Source organism: Sinohyriopsis cumingii, chromosome 10, assembly GCF_028554795.1.
Source record: "Sinohyriopsis cumingii isolate HCF-2022 chromosome 10, ASM2855479v2, whole genome shotgun sequence".
NCBI lineage: Eukaryota > Metazoa > Mollusca > Bivalvia > Unionida > Unionidae > Sinohyriopsis > Sinohyriopsis cumingii.
The window spans coordinates 45,260,140-45,281,485 of record NC_142970.1 but is presented as its reverse complement, the minus strand read 5'-3'; the positions used below and the strand labels follow the sequence as shown (position 1 = coordinate 45,281,485).

The following is a 21,346-nucleotide window of genomic DNA, read 5'->3' as shown; positions in this document are numbered from 1 at the left end:
AAGATTCTCCAAATGAATACGAACGACCAATGGAAAGGAAACAATACTTGTCTTCGCGCCACATTCGGTCAAGAAAGCTTGGGAAGACGTTGGAGATATAACTAAACTTATTGATTTAAAAAAGAATTTCTTTTCGATCACTATAATTTGGTTGAAAAGGTGCTAAGGTAAAATATTTAGCCGTCAGTCAGTTTCCATATATGCGAAAGTATTGCACTATTTGGCTTTTTTATTTTCCCATATATTTTTGTTTGTCAGGACAATTTATTTCAAGTTCTACTCCCGGTTGTCGTTATTAAATGACGAGAATATTGAGTGATTTGGCTATTTGAACGACTTTAAGTTGTTATAAGCATGTTATCAGAAAGAATAGATTGGCCGGAGATTTAGTGGTTTCCGATTTCTCAGTCTTAGGGATTTGAATAAAGCGTTATGATTGAGATTTAATAAGTAAACCAATTTGGAAATTTAATTGATTTTTGATTTTGTGATATTTAAACCATAATTTTGAGACCTTTTCGTAAGAAACCGATCTAATACAACGATAATTTTCATATATTAAGTCCAAGTCTTCCAGGTCACGTAGGAGTTGGTAACAGATCTCGGCCCATAATAGTCCTACATTTAAGACCTCGACGCTGATAATTATGTTCTGGGCGTCAGGGTCTTACGGCCTAACTGCTATGTAGCATGTGTTGCATGCTTTCATGTCGACTAACATCGTAACGAAAGTCAAATTTTCAGGAGTATCTCACGACTGGCAACAAACAATGATGCTTTTGTACAACGTAAAGTCATAATGTTTTACTTTGATACCAAATTCTCACAAAAGAATCGGACCTGTTTTCAAGTTTTGCTGGCTTACATTTCATTACGCTGGAAAGTGACGAAAGCTGGGAATGCTGAAATCTGGAGTTCTGTGTTAATTTTATTATATACATAAGTGACATTATTTAAAGACCTACATATGCACAGTGGCTGGTAAAATTTTACAAATGCATGCCATGTTAAAGAGTACATCTTGTGTCTTTGTATTTTTATGATTGAGGACACTACTTATTTAAATATTTATACAGAATCAGTACACTTTATTGTGGTCCTATCTTCTGTCATTAGTGTTTGGTTGCATAGCTGCATACATCTACATAGCACCATGTTGTAGTTGTTCTAGGGTTTATCGCCATTTTTCAGCACAAGATAGGCATACATGGCAGCCAGTATAACTAGTGGAGGAAGAACCCTGGAAAATCCAGGGAAGAACCACCGACCCACAAGAAGCTACTGGCAGGCTTTCCCATGTACCCACGATAGCTGAGCCTTAGACTCGAACCCATGCCCCCAGAGTACCATGTAATGAATAAATATATATACTCAATTTCTGCTAAGGGTGGATAGTAAATGCATAGCCATATTTACTGCTATTACATAGGCATAGTAGGGGAACACCTTGACTTTTCAACTTTGCTATTGCAGAATATGGCTGCAAGCATCACCAGTGTGCAGAGAAAATTGGAGTTTCCAGTTCGAAAGAGCAGAACATCGAAGTGTTCAAAACTGAAGGCTGAAAATGTCGACTTTGTTCAGTCACAGCCAAGTGTCAAGCCTGTCTTTAGTTCACCAAGAAAAAGAGGTGTGGAAGGTATGACTTAAAAATCTGTCAAATGTATCGTAAGAAATAACATCCTATAAAGGTCTAAATTACACGATGTTAAAATGCATATTTTCGTGTTTTTTTTTCTTCTTCATAGAGTCTGAGCAAAATCAATCATTGTGTGGTAAACCCCAAAATTCAAGATTCATGAAGGATTGAAAATAATGATCTTTGAACTTAAAGTGACTAACAAAAGTTGTATTATTTAATTTGTTATGATGATCTTTGTATTATTCTTTCTCTTTCTTAAAAAGCGTCTCATCTAGGCATTATCATCACATTTACGTGTGATATCATCGTTTCATTTACTTTAAAACTAAGGAAAGCCCATAACATTGTTTGAATATGTGTTTTTTTGCATTTTTTCAGCATGTGATCAATTAAAACGTTAGCAACTGCAGCGATGGCAGTGGCTTTGAAAGGGTTTTACCAAACTATCGCCAACCTCAATATCTTGTTTCAGTTTTCACCAAAAAATGGTGCCTAGCAAGGAATCTATATATTTCCATGCCTATCAATGTAGTAGGCATACATCCATCCCTGAGAGTGGTAAAAATGTAATTATTGCTAATATAAGCAGCCAAAAAGCATTATCTGTGTAATCTATATATTACATAACATAATTACAGAGCATTATATGAACAAGTGTACATTATTTTTAGCTACTAACCTGGTTCTGCATCTGGTCAAAATTCTTGACACATTTGGGTTTAGAACCAAAATACAAACACAAAGCATACAATTTATTTATATTCAATACTCACTTTTTATCTAGTCTGCATGTATAACTCCGCTGAATGAGTTTGCGTCACTTTCATGTTCTTAATTTCAAGTTCATAAAATGGTGTTCATTTCTCCTTTTAATGACCAGACAAGATGTGAAGTTTACAAAGATCTTGTAATATTCTGACTGGAAGTGTTTTACACTTTTCTGGTGTAAGTTACAGACTGCTCCACAAGCACGAGTAGTCTACCTGGCCAATTTTATGTAACTTGATATTTAGCTACGTCTCTAACCTGTATTGCAGTGTAGCTTTTGACTTGACTCCCCCACAACACCTGAATATTACAGTGTAGTGTGGTGTACATAAAAGTGGCATTTACACAGACGTTGGTGGAAAATGGTCTGCGCACTGTTGATCCTGTTCATGTATGGATAACTATTCACATGGAACATCACTCAAAACCTGTTTATTACTGAGCAACGTTTTTCATTGACTAACAGATAAGCATTGCTTGTCTCTAGAAAACATAGTCATCACTACTAGAATTAATCTGATAGCTTGATGTCCATGGCCAATCTTGTCTCAGATCAGGCCCCTCCTGTATTCTAAGTGAGGTGACGATTGGGCTTGTAAAAAAAATTAATCTAATTTGCATACAGAAGATTAGATTGAAATGAGGACATTTATTTTCAAGATGCCATCGTCTTGTGAAATGGAAAGAATTTCCAAGAATTATGTAAAGTTGAGAGATAGCAACAAACCATTGAGCTGTGTAGGGTTTGGAACTAGACTTCGTGCAACTGTACTAGTGGTAAATAAAGTCTACGAGTATTTTACAAACTTTTCAATTGAACATAATGTTTATCATCAAAGCGTCAAACTTGTAATTGTTTTCTAGCTTTATAATAGCAGTTGAGTTTTTGATATTTTGTTGTACCTTACTGAAAACTGGTTAATCTTATTGGGGGAAAAAATCACCTGCCTTACTGAGATGGACTTGTCAGAGTTAGCAGGTCTGTTATGAACTTTGCAAATAAGGAAATTTGTGTCAGTGATGTGGAGTGTGAGCCAGCGTATCTAAAGAGAATTTTCTTTGGGCACTGTTCATCACGAACTTTTAGGTTGAAACAGCTACAATGCAGTTTTCCCACAGACCTTCTGCTTTTAACCTTTGCTGTATAATGCCACAATCCATTGATCTGTACACTAGAATTGTATGACAGGTGCTTTGTAATGTTTGCTGTATTGAAGTAAGCTCTGGACTACTTTGGGCCTATATATTGTCCGTATAGATCTGTTAGAACTATGAAAGTGACAAAATATATTTTAACATAGTACACCTTTTTACAGGTGATGAGGAAAATCGAGTCATACCCATATTGGGTACGCCAAGTCCAAGCAAGAGAAGGTCTAATGGATCAGCTTTAACACCTAGCAAGAGAGAAGAAACTCCTGCCTGCTGTGGGAGCCTTATGCAAAGATTTTACAACACTACTAACTCACCATCTCAGAAAGGTAACATTTTTTTTGTCAGAGTATTCATCATTTTTATAATTTCAGCTTGATATTTATAGTTTAATTTTTCATCAGATTTAACAGTCGTGAACGGTTTTGAATTACTTTTCGTGCCATAATTTTTTCTTGATATTAATGTGGCCTTAACTATGAAATATTTGCATGATTTAGGATTTTTAAAATTTGAAAAGTCCCAGTTTTCTTCATGGCAAAAAACAGTTTCTTTTTAGTTTCATTTCTCGCTTTAAAAAAATTAAGCGAGGTTATGGTCTTTTACTAAAAAAAACCCATAAATTACCTCTTTTAGAATACAGTGTTTTCAAAGTTAAAACTTTATCAATATTCCTAAAATGACAGATCCAAGTCACTGTACATAATTTGTACTGAATGTCTTACCTATTTTGAAGAGAACTAGGATAATCTGTGTAGCTTGCACTAGTCTAAGTTTTAACTACCAATACAAAATTTGAGACTATCATGGTCTTTTGAAATCGGGTAGATTATTCTCTTTGTCAGTGCCTGGACCTTTGATAAATATTTTCATATAACTTTTTTTAAAGATTTTATTACTTGTTACTGTACATCAGTTATGGCAGATACAGACGTACCATCTCTTAAGATTTTGCCATAAGTCTTATGAAAATTACCCTTAAAATACTAGCAAAAGCTACGGAAAAATGGTTGTTGCCGAAAAATTTGGCTCCAGGTTTCTTCTTAGAATTAGTGAAGTTAGTCGGGGAAGTATGCTGAAAAAGTGAAATTGATTTCACTCTTTTTCGAGAGTTTGTTCTTAGGTTTCAGTTAATGTGTTTTGCCTTTTATCCGTACTGACCTAATTTTGATGTTAGACTTTGCAAAAACAAAATATTCCAAACAATTTTGCAGTATGAAATTTTAATGCTTGTTAATATTGTCATGAAGTTCCATAGGTATTTGTTTTGTTTCAAAATTTGGCTCAAATTTATATTAAAACTGCTGTTTTATGTGGTGGTTTTCAGCATTATAATTGTGAACTCTAATTCTTATTGTCCCACCACATTATTTTAAAATTAGAGTCCAGCATGGACCCTGATTGATCATGTTAAATTTTCCATTCAAACAGTTATTTTTATTTTCAGTGTCAACAGGTTTTAAGTCGCTTGTATTGTCACCCACAAAATCGAACACCAAAGAGTGTATGAAGGAAAACAGCCCTGTAAAAAGTCCCAAGATTGTGAGATTTTATAAGCCGGATGGTGAGTCTTGGGGAATGTATTTCTGGACTAAGTTTTTTTTGTTGTTAACATGGTCATAAAATTAAAACAGTGTCCATTTATTCTAGTTTTCAGATTTTTGTAGTTTCTTTTGTGATTTTCTTTTCTCGTTTGTTTGCTGATAATTTTGCAGCTTACATGTGAGGCATATTTGTGTATAGAAATAATAGCCAAAGTGGTCCAAATGTTTGTGCTGATTAGACATTGGAGAATGGCCAGGAACGAAACATCTGTTTCTTGTATAATATCTTCAGATTGTTACTTTATATGCAAACTCGTTCAAGTTGAGATGTATAATTTTAGCAGAGGATGTACTCAAGCATTCAGCGGTTTTGATATCAATTTTCATGTTATGCAGGTAATGGATATCACAAAGCTAAGCAGTCTTTCCACACATCCAAACCCGAAAGGTTGGTAGGACGAGAGAAGGAGGTGGAGGAAATTCATGCTTTTCTCAAGGGACACATGCTAAATAAGACTGCTGGTAGTTTGTACATATCAGGGGCTCCTGGCACTGGCAAGACAGCAAGCCTGATGCACCTTCTTGATCAGCTTCAGGTACACTTTTATCAGCTTCACATATACTTCTGTTGTGTGTTAAGGAGTTTTTAGGGTCTTGTCTGGATAGAAGTATAGCTTGACAGACATTTTATGTAGTGGACGTGTTTTGGAGTTACATAAATTTCAGTTTACAACATAAGGACAAAAGCTTTTGCTGTGTTGATATTTTTAAAAAAAAGTATGAAAGAAAAGTTGCTTCATGCACTAATCAAGTATGAACATAAAATATGGGACAACGACGTAAGCTGTTAAAAGCTTTAAATAACACATAACAATGACTGATGTTTTTTTTTTAAACTGACTACCAGCACTTAATGGGTTGTTTCTATCTACCCACTTGAAGATGCAGTATGAATGGATGGAATGTTCATAATAATTATGTACATGGGTTGTTCATTTGTTGGCAATGACTAGATTAGTGAATAACATTTTTTACTGGTTTTAACCATTCTGAATATATGACTTGTGTTATCTTCATGGCGGTCATATTTCCCGTATTTTCTTGTAGGATCAACATAGTTGTAAAACTCTTTATCTTAACTGCATGATGTTGAAAGACTCAGCTACAGTGTTTGGCAAACTGTACACAGACCTAACAGGGAAGAATGCACCGACATCCAAGGAAAGACAAAGAGCTATTGAGAAATGTCTTACAAGTGCTGGGCCATCAGTGTAAGTATTTTGTTGCAAGGATTGGTCATATTGATTAGGAAATTAGTATTATTCATCACTTTATTAATAGTAACCACATAGCCTTTATGGTTTCCCCACTAACCATGTTTTGTCTTCTGACCATACAAAAATATATCTGGATGTTTTGACCATCACTGAGAAAATTATTAGGCATCACACTCATTAGGATGGTTGCTATTCCGTCACATGTGTTTAAGCACCTAATTGACTTAGACTAGAAGACATGACACATGCTAGCTGACTATTGTCAGCTTTAAATTAATCATGTTTTATCAGACAGATGCGGATTATTAATGTAATTGTGAATTTGTTGTTTAACAATGACAGTTTAAAGAAAAAAAAGGAAATGTATTTAGGTACTACTGCTGTTAAATTGAGGGTGTTTGTGTTAAAGGAATTTGTGCCATGAAACAGATTAGTGATGGAGTAAACGTAGGAGGGCTTTAAACATAACACAGCTACTGTACCCTCCATTTCACCACTAATCGCTATCGGTCCAAGATCCCTTCGGAAATTTGTTATGGGTTTAAAGTCAAGGTAACTGTCTGAAGGGAGACGTGTGGTTTCAGCTCAAGGAAAGATGGTTTCTGCAGAGTATAGTTTGTTCTTGTTTACGTTTCTTGACCAAACTTAGTGTCTTGAACATAGGATAATAAAGAAATCTCTGGAATTTAGTGTACAAGATCTGCTGTCTTGGTTTTGGTAACTCTGATAAGAAATTTATAGTTTCTGCACGTAAATGTAGTTCATGACTGCATACCTTCACCAAATTTCCAGGTCATTGATACGCCATGCTTAATAAACACAATCACAGTATTTCCTACATGACTCGAAAGTAAACATAGGATCATCAATGTTATTTATGGGTCTCTTGTTATACAATGACTGCATCCTTGTTTGCAGGCCTGGTAAGGTTTTGCTTTTTATAAATATTAATTTTGTATGTGGGCTTGTGTTTTATGTTTTGGCAGGACATACTTGGAACATAAATACATGTACGAAAATATTTGAATTGACGTCATCTTCAGAGTTTCTTTTGATGTGTTTTAAACTACACTAACTTTAATGCTTAAAATAAACCTGTTTTTCACTCAGTTATTTATGTTGCCCAGTCTTAGATATCTTCATTGCCATTCCGATACCAAGTTATAGTTGTACCAATTATTTATTTGTTTAAATTGTGACTGAGTGTTTTTTTCCTGTTTGACTTGATCTTTTACTGTGTTTCCAGCTAGAATTTGAAAAAGACCGTCATTTCTTCATAAATGGGATTGTTTTGTGACATTTATATAAAATGGCATTTAATTTCTTATTTACATATTCAACATTTAATATTTTGTGCACTTTAAATACCATAGTGAGTAGTCTTCATACACAATTAATTATTGTGCCTGTACATTTAACATTTGGTCATTATGTACGTATTGTATCCCAGTTATAAGGGGGGTGTTTTCAAAATATCTTTTATTACCATTGATTTTTTTTTGTGGTGGGTTACTGTATTTCAGTTGTGGTTGAGATTCATATTTCCACTGGATGGAGAATACTCGATTTCTTGGACTGTTTACTGACGAAGAAATTTTTATTTTCCAGAGTTATGGTTCTTGATGAGATAGATCAATTAGACAGCAAAAATCAAGAGATCCTGTATACTATCTTTGAATGGCCATCACTTCCAAAGTCGAGGCTTATTTTGATTGGTGAGTACAATATAAGAATTTGTGGCCAATGAATGTAAATAGAATTCATGGCATTAAAATCATCAAGTGAATGTTATTGTAGTGATATTTCCATAAACAAAACAAAAGGCAACAAGAGATCATACATATGACATGTTGGTCAACTCGTTTTTAGCATATCAGCTATGAACTGTTAATCAGTGGTACAAAGTAAAGAATTTCTCTATACTGTAGCTTGGACAGCATGTTGAGGAATTTTGTTAAAAAGAAAACCGTGGTCGAAGTTCTGTATGTCCATTATTTTGGAAAATTGGCATGTATAGCATCAGGTTTTATTTGACATCACATATACCACCACAATGCAACTAGGTCTGTGTTTAATGACTGTTTGGTTCCCTGTGACCTCATGCTGGTATTACATAAGTGAATGGTTGGTGTAATATTCTGAATCTGGCTATACTAATCAAGTCATGTTAATGCTGCATTCAACTCCAATTTGTATGGATTTCTTTGTGGGTTTTTAATCAGTCTAATGTCAAGTTGGTCCTACATGAAAATGGTGCCAAGCTGACATCTGTTATGTTGATATCCCATTAATGCTCCTCCTCCTGAATGGATGGTATTTCACCAGTAGTCTTCTTATAATACCTAGCTGGTCTTAAATAAAAATGGTGCCATCCTTACATCTAATATGGCTGCCACAGTGTCTTTAAAATCTTGTTGCCATTCCCCAGAATGAATGACCATTGAGATTGGAATTTCATCCAGAGACTTCTAATGATATCTCCTTTGTCTTAATTGAATATGGTGCTGGGCTGACATCCAATATATGTCCACCATAGAAGCTACTATTTAACATAATCTGTACAAATGAACATGTTCAGTTTTGTTGTAAGACTTAGTCGTTAATATATTCCTTTCCACAGGTATTGCAAATGCCCTAGATTTGACAGATCGTGTGTTGCCTCGACTACAAGCAAGGCCGAAGTGCCGACCTCAGCTGTTGAACTTTGCCCCTTACAACAAAGATCAGATTACAGCAATTCTCAAAGCCAGATTAGAAAAGGTGAGGACAATTCATATAGAGTTCTCTGTACATTAGTTGTGTTTCCTTTTCAGTTCACAAGTCGTGTTAAATGTTTCAAGTACTCTTCAAAAATCGAATATAATTACCATTTAGTTCAATCTAATACACTATACATGAGAACCTCAAACTTATAAAGTTTTGCAATGTACCACTGTCTATATAATAATAAGACACGGCAATAAAACATAAAATCCCTATATGCCTTATGGCAGAAGTGGGCAAACTACGGGCCGCCAAGGGTTTTAATGCAGCCGAGGAACAAGTCATCATTCACACTGACTGTTATGTTACTCTGTTTATCAAATAAATGTGCTTCTTTTGAAGTTTAAGTTTTCAAATATTAACAACATATTAACAGCTGAAAATTAATTAGATGTTTTTTAGAAAAACCTTTTGTTAAAATATTGATTATTTTACTTAATGAACTATGCGACCCGCGACAAGGTGTAAATTTGTGTATGCGGCACTTGCACTGGAAAGTTTGTCCACCCCTGTCTTATGGCATAGTTTGCATTCTCTTTTGCTGAATATCATTTCTATTACTAATAACTGTAACAAACGTTTGCCTTTTTAAAATTAATACCAATGTATGGATAGACTGGCCTTTCGTGTCTGTTTTATGACCAGAGGCAACACAAATTTAATGATATATTTATACCTTTTGATATTGCATCATTAATGAAATAGTAGAAAATTGTTTTAAAGGAAATTTTACATATAATATTTCAATAGTTAATATAAATTCTCTATGGTCATACAACACTAATACATTTTTAACAAATATAAAACGTATTTGTAGCAATTTTGTGAATGATATTTAAAAAAGATGTTTAAGAGCAATAAATGTGTGGACCTGCCAACCCTTAGAATGTTTGTCATAAATCTCAAGAAAATAACCATTAAATTACAGACTTAGAGAATAAAAGCAGAAGTATACAGGAAATTATTGTTGCCTTAAAATGCAGATAATTGGTTCATCGATGCTTGATTTGTATCCATGTTTCATATTAGATTTAGTGGAGTTAGGAGGCCAGACTAACTTTACAGCATTCCCTCAGACACTTTAAATCACATTGTTTCATGAGAAGCATCTTATGATCAAATTGTTGAATAAAGATTTTGCTAAAAGTTGCTTCCAGAAGCAATGCTTCTTGAAAATGAATATAAGCATCTTAAAAAGTGTTAAGAATCAGCACAGAAGTAATATTCAAGTTCTTGTGAATAAAAGTGGGAAGGGACACATTTATGTTTATTTGAAATCACTTGTCAGTTTGAGTATCTCATCTTGTGGGAGATATGATTGACATCGTCATGTGAAATGGAAAGAAGCCATTGAGTTGCATAGGGCTTGAAGTTTGTACAACTGTACTAGTGGTAAATAGGGTTTACTTGTACATTCCAAACTGTACAGTTGAACATGTTTACTATCGCTGCATAATACCAAATTTTTAAATACATATTCCAGCTTTACAATCAAAGTTTGTGATATTTTGTTACACAGTTTTTTTGTTTTAAATTTATTTCTAAATATAAAAAGGACATATAATTGAAGGTAATTATAATCTACTTGTTTCTATTCTTAAGCAAATACTCACTCTAAAATTATCCACTTGAATATGTGTCTTGCGTCTAAATTTTATATGGAAAAATACTTTACTTTGGATTTCAGCTAGAAGAAGAAGGAGTGGTTGTGATGGAACCCAGTGCTGTGATGTTTTGTGCAAGAAAAATCTCCGCTGTGGCAGGGGATGCCAGAAAGGCACTGGATGTTTGCAGGCGAGCTATTGAACTTGTTGAGAATGATGTCAAAAGTCAGCAAGTCCTCAAACTCTCTGCAGCAGGTAAATTTTTTAGTTACGTAAATCTTCCAAATTAATTTTTAATGCTTAGATGTGGATGTAACACAGACCTAACAACTCTTATGATTTTGTTGTAAGTCTTAACGAAAATTACCCTTAAAATACAGACTTGTGGCATACTAGCAAAAACTACAGGAAAGTGATCGTTGCCAAAAAGTCCGGATAATTGGTTCATCTTTGTTTTATTTGGAACCTGGTTTCATCTTAGAATTAGTGAAATTATTCAGGGAACCAGACTAACTTTACAGCAGCACTCCAAACGCTTTAAACTGCACCTGTTTGTTCCTGTGAATTTTCTGCTTGATCAAAACTGTTGATTATAGAATTTTTAAAGATGGCATCCAGAAGGAGATGCATGTTTTAGATGAAAGGGAAAATAAGCTTATAGAAAAGTGTTAATAATCAACACAGAAGAATAAAAAGGAATATTCAGATTCTTATGAATAAAAGCTGGAAAGGACACAGTTACATTTATTGCACATCGCATGCCAATTTGAGCATTTCTCATGGTCGGAGATATGATTGCCGTTGTCATGTGAAATGGAAAAAGTTTCCAAGAATTATGTCAAGCTGAGATAGCAACAAGCCATTGAGCTGCATAGGGTTTGGTACTAGAGTTTGTGCAATTGCACTAGTGGTAAATAGTCTGTGCATACTTTACAAACTTTTCGGCTGAACATAATGTTTATCGTCAATGCGTCAAACTTTTAATTATGTTTTCCAGCTTTACAATAGCAGTTACTGATATTTTGTTACACCTTACTAGTCAGTCTTATGGAAATTAATCAACTGAGATGCACTCGTCAGGGTTGGCAGGTCTTTGTTACATTAAATTCATTCATGGGGATGATGGTACATTTGTCTTCCTGCACATATGACTCTTTGTTTGACCTATAATATTTATAAGTGGACACTAGCAACATGTTTTACCTAAATTTGAATATAGATGACATAACCAGATTTCCTCTTTATCTGAAATAAGTTGGCAGAATATCAGCAGACTTGCGCATAAAGTTATTACAAAGCACATATTGCATTCATGCCAACCATTATGATTTTGGAGTAATAATTACACTTTTTAAACACATTGTGTCCCTGCTAGACTGCATGTGGATTACAAGTTCTTGCTACGTTACAAATTAAAATAAAAAAATAAACCATGATTTTTTTTTCATTTTTATTATCATCTTTGTAACTCAACTCATAAATTTGAGAAGACACTTAAAAAGGTGACTGCTGCATAAGTGTACTTTCCTTAATTGTTATATATTGCATCTGTACATTGCCTATTTTCAAGAAAATGGACATGTTCTTCACAAGAAAACTTTGGTTAGCTGATTCAGATTTGACAAGCGAATTAGTTACTGATCAGAAAAGGGAGAAATCAATACTGATTTACAACTTAAAATGAATGTAAGAATAATGTAATGCAGCACTCTGTGCATCTGACCATGATCATTGCAGTTCATGATCATTCAGCAAAAGTTGAACAATTAGATTAGTTTTAAGTGAGTGCAGAATATAAATAATTTTTCAGTATATTTTGTGTTTGTCTGGTTCTAATCCATATGGGCAAGATTTTTTATCAGCTGCCTGACGTGGTTAGTAGTCAGAATGCATATTTTCCCCTTGTAATGTAATTATAGCATGTAATATATAGATTACGCTGTTTTGCCATAATTACAGACCTGCCAACCCTTATGATTTTGCTATAAGTCTTATGAAAATTACCCTTAAAAGGACATGGCATATGAGCAAAAACTACAGGAAAATAATCGTTGATGAAAAATCTGGATAATTGGTTCATCTGTTTGATCTGGATCTGGGTTTCTTATTAGAACTAGTGAAATTAGGGAACCAGATGCTTTAAATGGCATCTATTTGTTCCTGTGAAGCGTCTGCATGATCTTAGATTTTTAAAAAAAATGATGTCCAGAAAACAGTGCACATTTAAGACGAAAGGGAAAATAAGCTTCTAGAAAAGTGCTATTAAAACAGAATAAAAAGTAGTATTCAGATTCTGGTGAATAAAAGCTGAAAAGGACACAATTATGTTTATTGGACATCACATGCCACTTTGAGTTTTTCTTTTGGCAGGAGATATGATTGCCGTTGTCATGTGCAATGGAATTTCCAAGAATTATGTCAAGGTGAGAGATAGCAAACAAGCCGTTGAGTTGCATAAGGGGGGGGGACTAAGGTTTGTACTACTGTACTATGGGTAAATAAAGTCTACGTTTACCGTACACACTTTTCAGTTGAACAAAATGTTTATCATCGATGCGTACAACTTTTAATTACATTTCCCAGCTTTGCAATAGCAGTTATTGATATTTTGTTATACCTTACTGAAAAGTGGTCAATCTTACAGAAAAAAATAAACTGCCTTACTAATACAGATTCATCAGGGTTGGCAGGTCTGAAGTTACACTTATACCTTTCAATGGCTTGGTATGAATTCATAATGTTTTTACATATTATTTGCTGCATTTGGCCAGACTTTCAACATTATGTACATATTTTGGAGTTACTTCCCTTTATTAATACATCTTGCAGTCCCGGAGTTAAATTTATTAACTGTTGATATTTATGTTATAAACAACTCAGTTATGATTGACACATCTGTCAAAATTAGGTCATTGAGCTAACTTGAATGCTTCAATAACTTCGATAATTGTTTGTTGGCGTAGCTACTCAGGCTTTGTTCTAAATGCAACCCATCACCATCCCACCTGAAGAAAATAGTTTCAGGACAATTGTACTCTAACTCCAGTCTATTTCTTGCTTGTGGGGAAAATGTCTAGAAAAGCAGTTGCCTTAAAATCTGGCACTTGATAAGATTTGCTCCTGCAAATTGGAATTCATGACATCTGTTACATTGATAAATTATGTGCTTGTATCAGCCATCAAGTCTACAAAATATGTACCATGCAAATATTAGTGAATTCGTTGCAAATATGTATTTAAAAAATTTTAAAATCATTATTTAAAAATTCAAATCGTTTCAGATTGTAATAGCCCCATCAAGAATTCTGGACTACACGTTCCCAAAAAGATAACAGTTCAGCACATATCCAAGGTTCTGTCGGATGTATACGGAAGCAGTTCTGCAGCTCAAGAACAGGAGACAGTTCCACTTCAACAGAAAATAGTTGTGTGTTCTCTTCTACTCCTTCTCAAGGAGGGAAAATTCAAGGAAGTCACTGTTGGAAAGGTATTGCTTGAAAATGGTATTTATATAAAATTTGGTTCTTTTTGTTAATTTTTGGGTGTATTGTGTATTGCTTCAGAACATGTAGTTCGTAAATGTCTCAGTGTAAGAGAGATTTGAGGATTCTTAATCGATACATATTGGTTAAAAATAAAATCTACATTTGCAACTAATTGCCTACCTGCCAATTTTTAGGATCTTGCTGTAAGTCTTGCAAAAATTATCCTTAAAATACGGACTTAGGGTATACTAGCAAAAACTACAGAAAATTGGCTGTTGACAAAAAGTCCGGATGATTGGTTCATCTGTATTTTATTTGGATCCAGGTTTCATCTTAGAACTAGTGAAATTAGTCAGGGAACCAGACTTTTACAGCAGCACCCCAGATGCTTTAAACTGCACCTGTTTGTTCATGTGAAGCGTCTACCTAATCAAACTGTTGATTTTAACATTTTTTTTTAAATGGCATCCAGAAAGAGATGCATGTTTAAGACGAAGGGGAAAATAGGCTTCTAGAAAAGTGTTAATAATCAACACAGAAGAATAAAATGGAGTATTCAGATTCTTGTGAATCAAAGCTGGAAAGGACACAATTGTGTTTATTGGACATCGCAAGTCAATTTGAGTTTCACTTGTGGTGGGAGATATGATTGCCCTCGTCATGTTATGTCAAGGTGAGAAATATCAACAAAACATTGAGCTGTGTAGGGTTTGGTACTAGAGTTTGTGAAACTGTACTTTTGGTAAATAAAGTTTACACGTACTTTACAATCATTTTGGTTGAAGATAATTTTTATCGTCGATGCATCAAACTTTTAATTATGTTTTCCAGCTTTACAATAGCAGTTATTGGTATTTTGTTTTACATTATTGAAAACTGGTCACTCTTACGGAAAAAATCAGCTGTCTTACTTAGGCGGATTTGTCAGGGTAGGCAGGTCTGCAACTGTTAAAATCATTATTATTTTTTTAAATTCCATGTTGCACTCACCTATGTATATATTATGCTTTTAGATATATTAAAATGAAGTGATGTAAAGCAGTAAAAAGCCTTGTTTATTGCTTTTACAAACATTATCCACTAATGATATTTGTGTTTAATATAATAATACGAAAAAGAAGGCTTCCATTGAGCACTTGCACAATCAGAAAGTACACAACTTTTACTGAGGGCTATTCCATTTAAACATACATTGTACCCAGGGAAAGCACTTTAAAAAATATATGCCAGGGTACTCTGATTACTTTGATAGTACATATGAAAATGATACAACATTCTAATTTCCATCTAAGGGTGACCACACTACATTAAAATTATTAAAATGGCCTTCCCTGGGTCCAAAGTATATTTTACTGGAACAGCCCTGATCCTGTAAGCAACTTTCTCATGATGTCTTGAATAGCCAATGAAACCATCTGTGTTGTAAAAGTAGGCTACCAGCCACAGGAAGCATGATATGAAGGTTGTGTAAGCATCTGGAATGTAGATCAGTTGCCAAAATGTAGTGCTCATGGTCATTTGAGATGCTTTCATTGGTGTTCTAATTATTGCAAGCATTTTACTGACTAGTTGTTTAGGCTGTAAAAGGGCAGTAATTGGTTGTAATATATCTTATTACATGCAGTTATGATTCACTGTCCTTGTTGCTTTGCTGATAAGCAAAAGACAAATGGTTTGATCTTCATACATGTTTGTTAAAACACAAGCTGTATATTCTTGTAGATAATGTTCAAATTTACATTCTAATTTACATATTTTCTTTCCTCGACCCACCCCCACTCTCCATCCCAACAAAGGAAAAGAGGCCCAGAGTGGCCAAGTGGTCTAAACTGCTCACCATTACGGATCACTGCCATCTCATCTGTCTGCGTGGGGTCAATGTCTCATGTTCGGCCAATGTGGGTATGTGAGAATGCTTGCCAGTAGCTTCTCGTGGGTAGGTGGTTCTTTTCGGGGTTTTTACCAGGCTCTTCCCCCACCATTAATACTGGCCGCCATGTATAGCCTATCTTGTGCTGAAAATGGCGTTAATCCCCACAATACCCCACAGCAACAACAAAAAGGAAAAGAAATAGAACCCACCCTTATGTAAAATTATTGCTACATGTTTGATCTGAAGTAATACAAAACGTATTTCCTGACTATTGCAATCTATTTCAGCTTCATGAAGTTTACCGCAGTGTTTGTCAGCGGCAGCAGATTGACAACATAGACTTTTCTGAACTGCAAGGTATCACCACACTGTTGGAAGCTAGGGGAATCTTTGGAATAAAGAAAGCAAAGGAAGCTAGAATGTCAAAGGTATGTATTTCAAATTACAGGAAACAATAATCAAATTATTTATTTATGCATACTCCGACATCAGGTTTTGACTTCAAGGATTATAAGAAGTTATTCAGAACTATTCATCTGTATAAATAAAACAGGTTTACTAATCCTGTAAAAGAATTGGCTTTATTATTTTCTTTTCTAAAAATGTCTGTTAATATGTCATTTTATCTTGACACAACCCTTAATTCTGTGATCTAGGGAACATAGTATTGTGCAGAATTTTTGTTCTGTTCTATTTTATCTGAATTTTCTATCAATTGTCATCTTGTTTCGACTGGTTTACAGTGATGGGTATTTGAGTTACAAACACGAATCTTGAGTGTCACTTTAGATGAAACATTTTCTACCAACATGGTAATATATTTTATTCCTTTTAATCTGGATATATTGGCATCAGCATGAAGATTCTGTATTAAAGATTTGCATTATATTTTTTTGTGAGACAAGTGAAACAATACTGCACAAGTTGTTAAGTGAGACACTGCATTACTTTGTTGTACCTTTATAGAATGAAATAGACTAGTAATAATAATCACAATTTGTTTTTAATTCCAGGTGACCTTAAAACTAGATGAGAAAGAATTGGAACAGACACTTCAAGACAAAGTGCTTATGTCAACAATTTTGAAGCAGGGCTTGAAAAAATAAACTGATGGTTTAAAATTTAAAAAAAAATATAATTCTTTGAATTAGTTTTGACAAGATCCTTAAAATGTGTATGACGACAGCTGCAGATGACATAGCGAACTAACTTTTAGATGCCGATCTTGGAGTATAAACATCATTTTACAATTGATGATTGGTTTGAAAATTTGAGGAATTATTTGTTCAGAATTGTTTTTAATACAGTACTCAAATTTCAGTAACAGTATTAAGTGTTTCATTAAGTTTACGGGTTTTTATGCAACTTGACGTAATGCATATACTCTGTGACATTCCTTGTCGCTATGTAGATAAGTCATGTTTCAGTAAGTGTGCGTGATAAATATTTGCAAAATAAGTATTATGTGTTCAGCAGATTATTAATTGATGATAGTGATAAAGATTGAAATTAGGTTGTGATGTGGCTGTAGAAAAATTGGGTCTTTTTTTCTTTAATTTCGTTGTTCAGAAATTCAGCACTCCTTTGTAGTGTTAAGTTTTTCTTTACAATTTCCGATGAAAACCCGTTAATACAAAATCAGAATCATATTTTCAGCTGGTCCATTGCTTATCCAGACTCATCGAGAGCCATGTTCGGATAATTCGTTACCTGGATAAATGCTAATACATGTAAAAATTCTGTAGACAGGGTACTGTTTTGGTTCCTATGATCACTTTGTTATTGGTGTAGCATGAGTTACATAAGTGTAAGTTGCACTAGAATTGGTTGTAAATTACTTTCTTAATAAGTTGCATCTAAATGCAAACATAACTTCATATCTTGCCCAAACACAATGTGCCAGTAGATCTGTCTATCCAGTTTGTTCAGAGTAGTCATTAGAATACACAACATAGATCTGGATCTGTGTGCACAGTATGCAACTGCAAATCATGGCCTATTTTATAGTAGGACTGAACTCATCAATGTGTATATTGTATTTGCATTCAATGTTTGCAGTTTATCTTGAAATTTTTTCTTTTGTATTCTCAGTCATGATAAATAATTTGGGAGAACTAAATGGCTGCTTCGTGTCCCACCACAAATGTAGTCGTTACTTTAAATGTTATCCTTGTGTATCTGTGCATGACACCATAACTGTTTCCAGACATTGTTTTATGGCATTATTTTATAAAGTTTTAACTGATTTTATCTTTTTTAAACTTTGACAACCCTCATTCAGTATGACTTTTATTTATTACGTAAATAATCATGCATAATTGTCTCTACAATTTTAATCTTTTCTTTCTTTATTAGATATGTAGACTTTTAATTGCAATAGTATTTGTAATATATGCAAACGTTTTTGTTTATTCTTAGAATAGATTTTTAGTGACAAGTGTGTTTGCATGCCGGTAAAATGTGAATATTATTTATTTGTGTGACTGGTTAAAACATTGAAGCTGATACCTTAACAGTTGCTGTTTGTGTGGGGGAAAAGAGAAAGTAAGATAGAAGAACCTTTTACACAAACTGCTGTACATATTATAATGATGAATGAGCCTAACGTAAGAATTAATTAAGCATACAATTTTTCTTGTGACATGAAAGATTAATTTACAAGCTCATACAATATGCTCTTAGCTTGAACACCACCATATTGCCATCCAAAAGAAAAATAACTTATTAATTTGGAGTTGAAGGTTTGTGTATTTTTCATTGAACTGGTGAAAATCTCATAAAATATGCAAACAGAATGTTTCAACTTTAATGAAATAGTGATTGATAAGATGTTGTTTTACATATTTTATCCTTTTTTTTCAAATTTTCCAAAAATTGAGTGCAGAATAAATGGAAATATATTAAAAAAAAGGAACCATTAGATGTCATAAATTAGCACGCAAGAAAATTTTAAAGCAAAATCCTATGATTAGTAGATATACATGTTTGAAGTTATGGAAGTTTTTTTATATAGTGATAACTGCTGTCAGTTGCAGTTTAAAGTTTGTAATAAAGGTACTATTTGTATATGTATGTCATATTTATGCTGCCAACCTTGCTTATTAGGGATAAATGAATAAATTTAAGCCATGCAATTCATTTTTATTTAGTTTTATGTTGAAATTATTTTTTTGAAAATGTCCATTTGGAAAAACAATAGGTAATACAATTTTAAAATTTTCTTAATATTAAAAAAAAAAAATCAGTTTTAACGGTTTTTGTAAGTAAGAAATGCAAATGTGTTATAACATAATGATGCAATGAATTGTATCCTGCATGACTTTGTTGAATAAATGTGGAACAACAAGTTTTAATGTATACAATGGAATTGTTGATATCTATTGTAGTTCATCTTTCAAGTTGATTTACTTGTGTTATGCATGATAGGATTTGAAGTATGCAGAAATTAAATTATGCAATAAAGATTTTGTTTTTAAAATTGTTCATTATTGTTCTCTTCTTGGCTGGCCATTATGTCACTTTAGCTTAATGGCATGGCTTGCATCAAATGTATTGCAGTTGCTTGTTACCACTCTTGAAGCCATTTTATAATCTGATTTTCATCAGTGTTGGCTCACATCATCAAGATTTCGGACAAGTTCAGCAATGAGTTTGATCCACACATGAATTAAGGACATTGTACATCTAATAGGTGGAACTTTTGACAGTCCAGCACTGTTGTTTCGGATCTTTATTTGGTCAAACTAGGTAAATTGGCTTATGTCAATACAATCTCAGATGAATATAATACTGAGAAATATCTATGCATATTAATGGGATGGTCTTACATTTGATCGGCTGAATGTCTTCCCAGTCGAGACATGATATATATATATATATATCCCGATTTTGATCAAACTTTGCAAATAAACTTAGATCATCTGCATATTAGACATGTTTCACTATGAGCAAGACCTATGCATATTTATGAGGTTTGTTTCAGTAAAACTGCAGCCAGGGAAGGCACATTGAGTGTGGAATTGTTTCCCATAGATATAATTTAGAAGCTTCATTTGAGACAAGTAAATAAAATACTGATGTGTATATTTTAACTGCCTTCCTAGTATACAGTGCATTTTTAAAAGGAACAGCCTTGAGTTATTCATGTAAACGTGCTCCAGACTTCATTATTGAGGAATGTTTAATATTGTCCAAGATAACATCCAAAGTTTGCACCTCTGTCTCAAATACAAGATGAAGCCTGGTTGGGATTTGATCCAGCAAAGACACTGAATGGAGTTACATGCATGTGTTATTTATTAACAATATAATTGAAAGATGAATGAATCCAGCACTATACCATACTCATTGTTCATAAAGTCCAACATTTATGAGAATGATGTACACAGAGCTCATAAATGGATATAAGAAAATAACGACATTTGTAAATGAATTTAATTGGAACCTGTGATTTCAAACAGTGTATCTAATGAGATGGAATTTTTAAAACAAATATGATATATGGATCTGTCATGATGGAGATCAATGTACAGAATGTATTCACATTAATAATATTATTCATGGACAAGTAAGACTTATAATTGGTTTTTACTCGTATATCGATATTGAATTATTTAGAAAATGGAACTCTTTGCATCTAGTTTACAGTCGTGGAGTATTTCCGATTCTCTGGTTACACAACTCTCATCAAATAGTCAATGAGTAACCATGGATGCCCACCCCTCAGACTGCCAAAGGAGTCCTTGAGAGCTCCTGTTACAATGACTGGGCCTTGTACATGAGGTAGAGTTAAATGCCAATACAGTAGTATAATTGCACATACAACTGATTTGTTTTTCGTTGAATTATTAAATCAAAACTATTGTGTAAGATTATTATACATTCTTACATTGTTTGACAAGAATAATGTCACTGGATTATATGAACTTTAACTTTTCACATTCTTTTATGTTTGCAATGTATTTTTAGTTATAAAAATGGCTAACTTTAAAAACAACAGTCTATCTGATAGCTTGGCATTATGTGACAGGTTTAACTCTAAAATTTACAATAAATTTTGAAACATCCATTATTTAAAACATTTTCATAGACCTCTACGGCTAACGATTGGTTCTGCAAAGTGGACAGCTTCCTGACATAACTCGTATTGTCATAATACAGTGAGAATTTACTTTGTAGGTACTCTGGTCATTTCTGCAGCCAGGTGTGAAGTACAGAAAATTTAAAGTTGAATGCATT

General features: G+C 33.7%; 1 protein-coding gene across 1 annotated transcript; it reads left to right on the top strand.

The window, feature by feature from the left end:
- Positions 1-62: 62 nt before the first annotated feature.
- Positions 63-19,571, top strand: LOC149789963 (DNA replication factor CDC6-like). Its single transcript, XM_089972049.1, has 12 exons — positions 63-167; positions 1,474-1,639; positions 3,727-3,891; positions 5,010-5,126; positions 5,503-5,702; positions 6,214-6,377; positions 7,992-8,098; positions 9,004-9,143; positions 10,834-11,005; positions 14,032-14,237; positions 16,396-16,536; positions 17,122-19,571. The coding sequence occupies exons 2-12, from the start codon at positions 1,477-1,479 to the stop codon at positions 17,212-17,214; spliced, it is 1,668 nt and encodes a 555-aa protein (XP_089828175.1). The 5' UTR covers positions 63-167; positions 1,474-1,476; the 3' UTR covers positions 17,215-19,571.
- Positions 19,572-21,346: the final 1,775 nt, after the last annotated feature.